This window comes from Typopeltis vanoorti, chromosome 1, assembly GCF_054136105.1.
Source record: "Typopeltis vanoorti isolate ZY-2024b chromosome 1, IOZ_Tvanoo_1.0, whole genome shotgun sequence".
In the NCBI taxonomy this organism is placed as follows: Eukaryota; Metazoa; Arthropoda; class Arachnida; order Uropygi; family Thelyphonidae; genus Typopeltis; species Typopeltis vanoorti.
In genome coordinates this window covers 61,151,537-61,162,441 of record NC_143549.1, presented here as the reverse complement: position 1 = coordinate 61,162,441, position 10,905 = coordinate 61,151,537, and the positions used below count along the sequence as shown (strand labels likewise).

The following is a 10,905-nucleotide window of genomic DNA, read 5'->3' as shown; positions in this document are numbered from 1 at the left end:
TGGCAAGAGGGTAACAGCAATAGCCGAACCTCAGTTAAAACTTCATTGGCTACAGCTTTGCCATCCATTACCCTCGAAGGGCATTAATTACCACATTTCACCAAGTAATCTGAGATCCTTATAAGGACTGGCTTAAAGGGGCAAAGCAAGAATGCTTTTTACCTTCCCCATTATCTGTAGAGGACAGTGTAGGGATAAGGTATTATTGAGCTATTAAAGCTCTGATCATGGCAGGAGGGTAACAGCAATAGCCGAGCCTCAGTTAAAACTTCATTGGCTACAGCATTGCCATCCATTACACTCCAAGGGTATTAATCACCGATTAATACCCTTGGAATCTCACATCTCCAAGCCTTGCATCTCACAGTGGATACTACCACCCTGTAATCTGAGGTCCTTATCCTTATATGGTCTGGCTTAAAGGGGAAAAGCAAGAATACTTTTTATCTTCCCCATTATCTGTAGAGGACAGTGTAGGGATAAGGTGTTATTGAGCTATTAAAGCTCTGATCATGGCAAGAGGATAACAGCAATAGCCGAGCCTCAGTTAAAACTTCATTGGCTACAGCTTTGCCATCCATTACCCTCCAAGGGTATTAATTACCACATCTTACCAAGTAATCTCAGGTCCTTATAAGGACTGGCTTAAAGACTAGTACAACTAGAGGACAGTGTAGGGATAAGGTATTATTGAGCTATTAAAGCTCTGATCATAATAGAAGGGTAACAGCAAAAGCCGAGCCTCAGTCAAAACTTTATTGGCTACAGCATTGCTATCCATTACCCTCCATATGTAAAGGTAAAGCTGTCTCTAAAAATTCGGACGATCCCTTGACCACTCAATCGTGGGCGAAAGACTTTCCATCTCAGCGCTGGCTCCTTTCAGTGATGGGCTTCCACCCACACACCACCACCGAGCAGAACCGCTCATATTCTGAAGAAAAGCATTCACTGACAAAGTCTCTCAGCGGGCCGTGCCGGAGATCTCTTACCCCGGAGACTCAAATTGCTCCCCGAAGGCAAAAACCTTAAGAGAGCGACTCAATCTATCCAATCTCTGAGCCTCGGGGGTAACAGCAACAGCCGAACCTCAGTTAAACTTCATTGGTTCAGCATTGCCATCCATTACTATCCAAGATGTTAATCACCGCATCTCACGGTCGATTGTAATAATCGTTATGGGAGTGACAATTGACATTTATGTCTTTAGGGGTGAAGCAAAATGCTTTTCATATTCCCCGCTGTCTATTGTAGTTACAATGAGAGTAAAATTTACGAGCAGTTTGCTCGCCCTGAATGGGCATGGAGATTAAGCATCATTATGGGATCGAATAATCTGTAGAGGATATATCCCCCTGATCGAATAATCCTATCGCTCCTGAATTTCTTATAATCAGATAATTTATAAATTAGAGTAAATACTACATAATTTCTACTAAATTTATTATTTTTTTTTACTCTTTATAAAAGCAGATCTTAAAATATTTTCTTAAAATTATTATTAAAATTATGACACTGATAATGCAAACAAAAAATCACTTATTTTTTTGCTCTCTGAACTAAGAATCGCAAAATGGTTAAAAAAATCGCCCATTGTGATGCACTCTGCATTGTGGTGCTCAGTGTGATAGCTCCAAAGTGATTTTTATCCGAATTATTTCGATACTAAAAGGTATTCAAATATTTGTTGCCTTAAACATTGCCCTAATCATTGCTAGTTCTCTCTTTTCACATCAGTTGAATACTGCTTGTAGCTTCCACCAAATTAAAAACGGGTACTATAGGAAACACGTCTTGAATTAGACTATACTAGTGACAATCGTTCTGAACAGTAGGGTGGTGTTGTAGGAGGATATGAAGATAACAATTTAGATCAACTCCTTCCACTTTTATTGCGATTATAATATCTTCCTATGGATTTTGCGATACTGTCTGAATAAACTTGAAGTAACTGGAAAATATTTTTAGCATGCACACCAGTTCTATTATTTGTCTCTTTTATGCTTTATCGTCTATTGCCAATTGCTACTGTTTATTCAATTTAAAATTGAATAAACAGTAGCAATTTCATCTTCGGCTGACTTCATTTGTTTACATGGAGATGCATGGATTTTATTTCTTAGAAAACAAAATTTATTTTTTAGCATTATTAGCGAATATTTTAATCCATATTTATAAAATAATAATGGATCTTTATCATCCTTTTGTTTAATCCCTTGTTTTGAACGGTATTTGTTGAATTGCATATATATAAAAGAAATGCAGCAAGCTGCTTGCAAACCTTCAAATTGCAATTTTGTTTAATCTTCCCACACCCCATCCTTCACGTGTTCCAGAGGTTTCAAACCAACTTAGCAACAGACATGCCACTTTTTGTAAAATTATTGGAAAGCTTTTACTTGAATAAATTATTTCCGGATCTTTCTTTAGATAACTAAATTTAGTTACCTAGGGCAAGTGTATAGGAAATGACGTAACTATTTCATCCTCAATGTTAACCGTTCTAAGTGTTATCTCCATTCAGATAGAATGTCTTCTGCACTAGTGGAAGGAGTTCATGAGACAATAAAAGTGGATTCAGCCGGGCCTCATCTTCTTCTTCTTCGCTAACTGCAGCTGTTGCTTGAGGTGGATATTTTTAGGAGTATTAGTTTACAACTCTATCCAAAGTTTCCTTACCTTGTAATAAAGAAAGCACTCTAGGTGAAGAAGCTAATACTAATATTAAAACTTGATGTCCAAGTGTTCTCATAGTGTTCTGCACATAGTGTTCTATTCATAGCGTTCTGGAGAGTTGAATGCTATTTAACAGACATCACTTTTGTACAATATCTGCTAAACACAACTCCATAGGATTCATTATGGATATTACGGACATGTTTTGGAAAGAAATAATGGTTGTTATGGATAAGAAAAAAGAGTGAAAAATATTCAGTATGTTAGCGAGTCTCTGTTCAGTCTTTTTACAGCTAAAATTTCATACGGAGATGTAAAATTTTCTGAGATTTTTCGTCCAATAAAACAGGCATACCAGCTTGAAGAACACATCCAATTAACAAGCATAAGTATATAAATTATACCTTCATAGGCTCCATTAATTTGGCCCTAATTCCAGCCAATAACATCTCTAATATTATGGCCATGATAAATGGAGATTTTCAAATGTAGTTTAAATAGTAGACAGTTTAAAGTTAGTTATCGTTTGAATACTGAACTGATATTTAATTGAGTTTAAGAGTTTATTGCTTAGGAGGACAAACCCGTCATTAAAATTGGCATTCCTGTAACCACTAACTGTCCACATAAAAGATATCATTGCCAGTAATTTGTGAGTTTTGGTTTCGATTCCAGGATTGTCAACCTACGAGACCAAACTCGCCATTTGTCATATTATTCAGTTTCCATTTTCTTGAATCATAATCACTCAAGATCAGCTTGAAACACCGGAGAAATTTCCGTGAAAACATTATTGTGATTTACAGCGAAATATCCCCCCACTCTAGGGGATTCTGAAAATCTCGTTGTTTGAGTGAGGGTTCAAGACTTTTGCTTTGCATATAGTCTCACTGCTCTTACTCTTGTGTCACACACGCACACACACACACACACACACACACACACACACACACACACACACACACACACACACACACACACACACACACACACACACACACACACACACACACACACACACACACACACAACAAGAGTGTTTAAAACAAAGAGAAAGAAAGAGGAGAGAGAGAGAGAGAGAGAGAGAATGTAAAAGAAATATGAAGAAAGAAGGAAAGGAAGTGAGCTTGAGAGCGATAAGGAATCGTGCAGTTCAGATAATGTTGTGATTGTGTCGGGTGATGATGTATGAAATAAATAAGCACACGCACAAGAAGAACAATCTCCCAACAGTTTTAATGGTTAAGGCTTGATCTGGAACTTCGAAGAGAGGAAGAAAATCAAAGCAGACCGAAGGGATGAATCTATCACAGTACAGTTCAGTATACTGAGAGGATTTCTCCATTTATTTCCCTGCGCACACCGGGGCAGAGAATTTCCCTGATTGAATACCGAACAAGAAAAAGAAGAATAAACGAGACGACTGCAGCGACCTCTGGAAGTAGAACACGAACAGGGGGGAATGTCCTCAAGGCAGTGGAAGGGACTTTCAGGCAAACAAGTGATCGTTTTTGCCCGTGGTGGTGCTCTGACAGAACTTCTGCGACGACCCTCTCCGGAAGATCTTCTTGAAGGCTCTTTTGAAGTTGGCGTTGCACAACGCATACAGGAACGGGTTCATGGTGGAGTTCAGGTAGCCGAGCCAGATGGCAGCCGTGTGGATGTTCGGGTTGATGCAGTCCTCGCAGCACGCGGTCACGATGAACAGAATGATGTACGGCAGCCAACACAACACGAAGGCCCCCATGATGACTCCGAGCTGTCTCGCCGCCTTTTTCTCCTGCCGAAGATTGTATGCCATTGATTTCCGGGTCACCTTCATTCTCAAGGCGGTCGTCAGGTTCGGTAGGATCCCTGCCTTCATACTCGCCCTTTCGTCGTGTGACCTGGTGGAGTCCACTTTCTGGAGGGGAACGTGCGGGTCCTTCTCCGCCTTCGTCTTCTTCCCTCGTTTCTTCCCGCTGTACACGTATTCCAGTTCGATCTCCTCTCGCTTGTGCTTCGGTAGCTTCGAGTCCGTTTTGTGGTCGCCTTTGAACTTAGGCCTCCTGTCGGAGGTTGTTTTGTCCGCAGGGTCATCTGCTCCAAACCTCCGCCACGGCCGGTGCCTTCTGTCACTAGAGCAGTCTGCGGAGACGGCGTTCGCTGTCGCCTCCGAGTTACTCGCGTCCGAGACGTACTCGACGTTCACCGACACTCCTTCGAAGTGCTGCTGATAACACGTGTTGTCAGTTTCCGGCTCCTTATCGGTCGTCTCCACGCTGAGAACGGTGAGATTTTGAAACCTCCGACTGCAGGAAGAAGTGCTGCGGTACAGAGGAGTGTGGTTGTACTCGCTCGAGTTGCCTTCCCGCACACCATCGTACAGGTGATGCATGGAACATCGGTCGGCCGTCAGGTGATCGCCTAATTCTTCTCTCTTGGGCTCCCTGAAGCTCTTTCCGCTGCTGCCGTTTCGAAAGAAATGATTTTCCGGCGAAACGTCCAAGGTGGAACCCGTATTACCGCCGACATTGCACTGGCCGATCTCGAATTTGCTCCGCTTCTTAATCTCGTGGAAGATCTTCATGTACAAGCAGATCATCAGCACCATCGGCACATAGAAATTGGCCGTTGAAGTGGTGAGCTTGAACAGGATATTATCGGCGAATTCCGTCTCGCACACATTGCTTGGTTGTTTCCGGATCCCGTCGTTGTACCAGTAGTGCCATCCGATGATGGGCACAATCCACGACACCGACACTAACCACACGAAGCCGATCATGATCAGCGCCCGCTTCTTGGTCCGTTTTCTCATGTACTTTAAGGGACTCTGGATTGACCAGTAGCGATCTAAACTCAAAATGAGCAGGTTCAGAATGGATGCCGTGCTAGCGGAGTAATCGGCGGACAACCAAAATTGACAGACGACAATGCCGAACTTCCAGTCTCCAGTTATGGCGTACGCAGAGCTGATCGGCATCACAAACATCCCCACTGTGAGATCCGCTATGGCCAAGCTCATGATGAACATGTTGCTCACCTGTGGGAGATAAAGAACTGAAAATTAGAATTTGATGGTGTCTTCAAATAAATGTCAGTAGAATCGCAATGCAATTAATAAAACAATTCTGAAAGAAGAAGAAAAGAAACCAGCTGCCTCCCTGCCTTCAGATGTATGCTCCTTGCATATATCTTGTATGCAAGGAGCATACATCTCGCCAGGATATGCTCTTCATCTGAATACAAACGGCATTCGAATGTTGTTGTAGTATGCATGTGTGCCAATGGAGTTGTTTTCTCTCAATGTTGAATTATAATTTTGCTTGATGGAAGCCTGGAATGGAAGATCCAAAAAATCTAAGTTAGGCCTGTACAGCAAGGTTTCAAGGTAGCTAAAGCTATAGGTTTCCAACATTCCCAGAGATGAACTTCCATAAAATATAAATACAATAAAATGCTAATCAAAACATGAAATTTTATTAAAAAAATATCAGAAAAACTCTTATCTCTAGAATCTGTTAAAGCGATAAAGTGAAAATATTTAATTTCAATTAATTTTTAGATCTTTTTCAAAACGACACTGAACATTTAAACAAAAATAAAAGCTTAATCATACAGGCACATTCTGTTTGAAAGGGCTAGCAACAAACCATTCAGATCTCTTGAAACACAATCCAATAAGTGAGAACTTGGCCAACCTTAAGAGACAACATGAGCTGAGATCCGATTTGAACAGTGATGATACGTAAGTGCAAAAAAAAGGCGACCTCTTCTGTCTCAACTGTTCAACAATTAATAGCATAAAACAGATTTACACTGAGGATGTAAACTTATTTCACAGTTACATGAGCATAATGAGCCCTATGCCTATGACCATACTATTACGTATTCTAGGACTACTGTAGTTAATTGTATTCCCTCTGATGAGGCCTCTTAAAGAGAAAGAAGAAAGATGGTTAAAAAAATTAAATATTTTGAAGTGTGATTTATGCATTTCAAGAATGATTATAACTATAAGGCATATTCAGGTAATTGGACCACATTTTTTTATTAAGCTAAAAGCACAATAAAAAAATAAAACCCGACAAGTTTCCTAAGTCCTTTGACTTACATCTTCAGGGGTAAAAGGTAACTGAAAGTTAAAACAACAAAAAAGAGAAATTAATAGTTCATACTATACAGTTGTATCCGTCTGACGGTTCATAAAATTAAAAAATCAGAATGCAGATTCAAAGCAGTGCTGAGTTTAAACAATGCTGATGATGCCACGTTCTGTTGTTCACGATCATAATGTCCGAGGTCTGACTTCTGACTGAGGTATATTTTTTTATCAAAGCTGACAAAACTTAGTGTAGAATTAGTTTTTATTGCATTGTGTTAGAATTCAAAGCATGTTTGCAGCTTCTTTAAGTTTCCTTATGTAACAGGTTTTTTCTATATAAGACATGTTTGTTTTCTGCCAGAGTACATTGTGGCCGGTGGAAGTGATATGGAAAGCTAGACCTGATTTGTGTTCACTTCTATTTTGTACATTATTTTGGTGTTCGTTCATGCGTATTTCCCCAGATCTTCCTGTCGGTCCTACGTAGCAGATGCCGCAAGAACAATACATTTTATAAACACCTGGTTTTTTTAACACTTTCATTGCCAAGCTGAAAATTGGAATTTCGTGTGGTGGGCAAATTTTTTATATATTTTTTTATTTAGTTAGCGACGTCCACGCGATAACGCGTGATCGGCCGTTTGGTGAGAACTCGCATCGCGCGATATCGCGTGATTGGCAATGAACGTGTTAAAGGATGATGTGGAGGTTTCGGGGAATGTAGAAGTCTCGAAGTTTTTTCCAGTGGCTGAAACGCTACTTTGACGTTATGTTTGTTTAATAATTTAGCCATCTTGTCGGTAACATTCTTGATATATGGAAGCGTGAAGGCGTTTTTGAAATCTTCTTTCTGTGAGATGCTTGTAGGAGGTGTGTGAAGGATTTTTTTGATAGTCTTGGGTTCATAACCATTTTTTTTTTTTTTTTGAGGATCTGTGTTAAATATTCCAATTCTTCATTTCTCTGTTTTTCTGTGCTGGAAATATTATAAGCTCTTGTCCCTCAGGGTTTTTATTAGACCTATTTTTTTGCGAAGGGTGGTGGTGTGAGACCGCATTAAGAAATCTTCCTGTGTTGGTGGGTTTTCTATATATTGAGAAAGAAAGTTTGTTATCTTTTTCATTGACTTCTAATAGGATGTCAGGAAAAGGAAGTAAATAAATAAATTAAATAAATAAATAGGTAAAGTAAATTTTATATTCTTATGTAAATTATTCAGGTAATCTTTGAAAGCAATGAGTTCATTTGTTGTTCCTGGCCAAACGATGAAAATCGTGTACATAGCGTAGCCAAATTTTGGTTTTTTATGATAATTGTCTAAACCATTATTTTCAAAATTTTCCATAAATAGGTTTGCTAAAGCCGGAGAGAGGGAAGAGCCCATAGCCAATCCTTCTTTTGGTTTCCCAAAATTTGTCTTGATACATGAAAAAAAAAGTATTATTTATACAATGTTTATAAAGATCTAACGAAGGAAAGAGGTCTTCAAGGAGATTGACAGTTTCGTTTCTTGGAACATTTGTAAATAGGCTGATAACTTCCAAACTTGCTAAGATGTCTGAAGGTCCAATGTAAATATCTTTTACCTTCTCAATAAAATGTGTACTGTTCTTGATGAAAGAAGATGTTTTTCCTGTGTGAGGTAAAATCATGTTGGTGAGATGTTTTGCTAAATTAGAGGGGAGAGAGTCTCTTTTATCCACTATCGGTCTTAAAGGAATACCTATCTTATGTATTTTGGTACACCATAAATTCTTGGAACTCATTGGTGTTTTGATTGTAGAGTTCTTTTAAGTTCTTCAGTCCAGTTAGGCAACTTTTTAATTAGATCATTGGTTTTATTGTGAGCACGCCATGTGGGGTCTCTGTCTAAAGGTATTAGAATCTTCAAGAAGTGTTTTCCTTTTATTGTTATAATCTTCAGAGTTCAAAACTACTGTGCATTCTCTTTATCTGCTTTGATTATAACGATATTTTTGTCTGATTTTAGTTCTTTAAGGGATGTGTATTCCGTGTAAGGAAGGTTCCTTTGAGGTAATTTGCTTTGCAACAGTAATGCTGTCTGTGCTCTGTATGCGGATGAAATCTGATGTATCACCAGGTAACTTTCTTATTCCTTTTTCCATTTGAGCGATTATGTCAATTTTTGGTAGGAAACGTGGCGTTAAGGCAAAGTTGAAAATTTCATGAGTACATTTTTTTCGGTTCTTGATAGGACTCTTGAAAAAAAAAGGTTAATAACTACTTTGGAATAATGTAGATGTTTTCTTTGTTTTTGTTTTACATGAGGAAGAAAGTTAATTTTTTTTTATTAAAGTCCGCTTCTTCCGATCAGAAATTGCTGCAGCTTTGTTATATATATATGTGATGATATCTATGTTGTTCCACAGGTTTGATGGAAGCGATGTGGCTAACTCATTATGTAGAGGAAATGTATCTCGGCTAATGTGTGCTAATTCTGATCTAGTGGCTGAAATCCTTTCTCTCAGCATCGCTAGTTCCACTCTTCGGAATCCATTCTTCGGAATTATGGAATGCACGCTTGATTTGGATGAACTTAGGTACGATTTCGTTATCTCTGCATCGGATTAAGAATATAAGAATATTAATAATTTTTTCCAATGCACTTTCGGCTCAGACTCCCTATAAATAAATTGATAATTTCTCTGAACATTCCAAACACGTGAAAATGTGGTAGAACTAATGAACAGCATTCTTGGAAATCACTTGCACACGGATACTGCAAGAACTTTCAGCCAGCTGTCAGATGCATAGGCGAGATCACTTGGAAAGTGATATCATAAAAAACCCATTATTGTTTATGGCCGTCTATAGCTGGGTATCTTTGTGTATGAAAATAAATTTAGTTTCGTTATGCATAAATTTTATTTTGCTTCGTCAATTACCAAAAAAAGTATTATTGTAAAATTTTATTTTTTTAATAATATCTAAAATATCATTATTGTTTTTTACTTTATCCTCTCTATCGAAAATATAAAACATATTCTCGCATTACAGTTTATTTTCGTTATAAATAACAACAAATAAAATTTTCAAGTAGGGTACCATTTCTAGCTTTAGCATCTGCGAGTTATCAACTTATCATTATGAAACGCGCATGGATGTGCACACACACTAAACATAGTGTGTTTAGTGACACACTATGTTTCACATAGAATATTTGTGCTTATATGCACATAGACTAATTTCACATGATTTTCACCGTTACACTGAGTGTTACGTTTTAAGAATTTTTTATTTATTTATGCATATGGAGTTTCCTCCCTTTTCTCCCCATCCCTATTGGGGCGAATTGAGTCCCCCTCATGGGGGTTAAGTACTTATGGCTGTAGATCCATGTGTGTTCACGGGGCCGGTTTGCCTGCTTGCGAGATGAAAAACCCCAGATAAACTGGGGGGAAAAACCCTGCTGTCCACGCCTAAGACCGGCTAACTTGGCTATGGCTGAGGAAGATCCTCCTCACGTCGGCGACGGGAATCGAGCCCAGGATACTCCTTCCCCAGGCATATGGTTGCGAAGCGCAAAGCCACTGGGCTAACCGCGCAGACCTTAAGAATTAGTAGCTGTAACTAATTCATTGTTAAAACTATTAAGCTGTCTTTCATTTTGCTTTATTCTTTTTTGTAGCCAATTGATGCCAAGTCATTCATGTTTCTCATTACTTTAAATCTCACGAAGAGAAATGATAAAATCTGTATAAAATACAACTATAAAAAATCATTAATATTAAAGATAAACTGTAAAATGGAAAGTATTTTAAGTTTTAACAGAAAATGTAAAAAAAATTAAAGTGTCTTTCTAGACACCTTTTTGAAAATAATATCGGTGTATATGATATAAAATACTTCGCTATTTAACAAAAGGACTGGAGAGGGAGGATGGTGGCCAATACCCTTGGAGGGTAATGGATAGCAATGCTGTAGCTAATGAAGCTCTAACTGAGGCTCGGCTATTGCTGTTACTCTCCTGCCATGATCAGAGCTTTAATAGCTCAATAACACCTTATCCCTACACTGTCCGCTACAGATAACGGGGAATATGAAAAGCATTCTTGCTTCGCCCCTTTAAGCCAGTCCTTATAAGGACTATAAGGATAACAAAAGGACTATTAACAAAATGTGTG

The 10,905-nt window shown here is 38.7% G+C and overlaps 1 protein-coding gene across 1 annotated transcript in view; it reads right to left on the bottom strand.

Moving 5' to 3' along the window:
- Positions 1-4,165: 4,165 nt before the first annotated feature.
- The window catches only part of LOC150110025 (histamine H1 receptor-like), a 145,748-nt gene continuing 139,008 nt past the window's right edge, over positions 4,166-10,905 (bottom strand). Inside the window, exon 3 of the mRNA XM_090397446.1 lies at positions 4,166-5,698. Within this exon, the coding sequence (XP_090253572.1) occupies positions 4,166-5,698 (1,533 nt within the window). The remainder of the gene's footprint in view (positions 5,699-10,905) is intronic.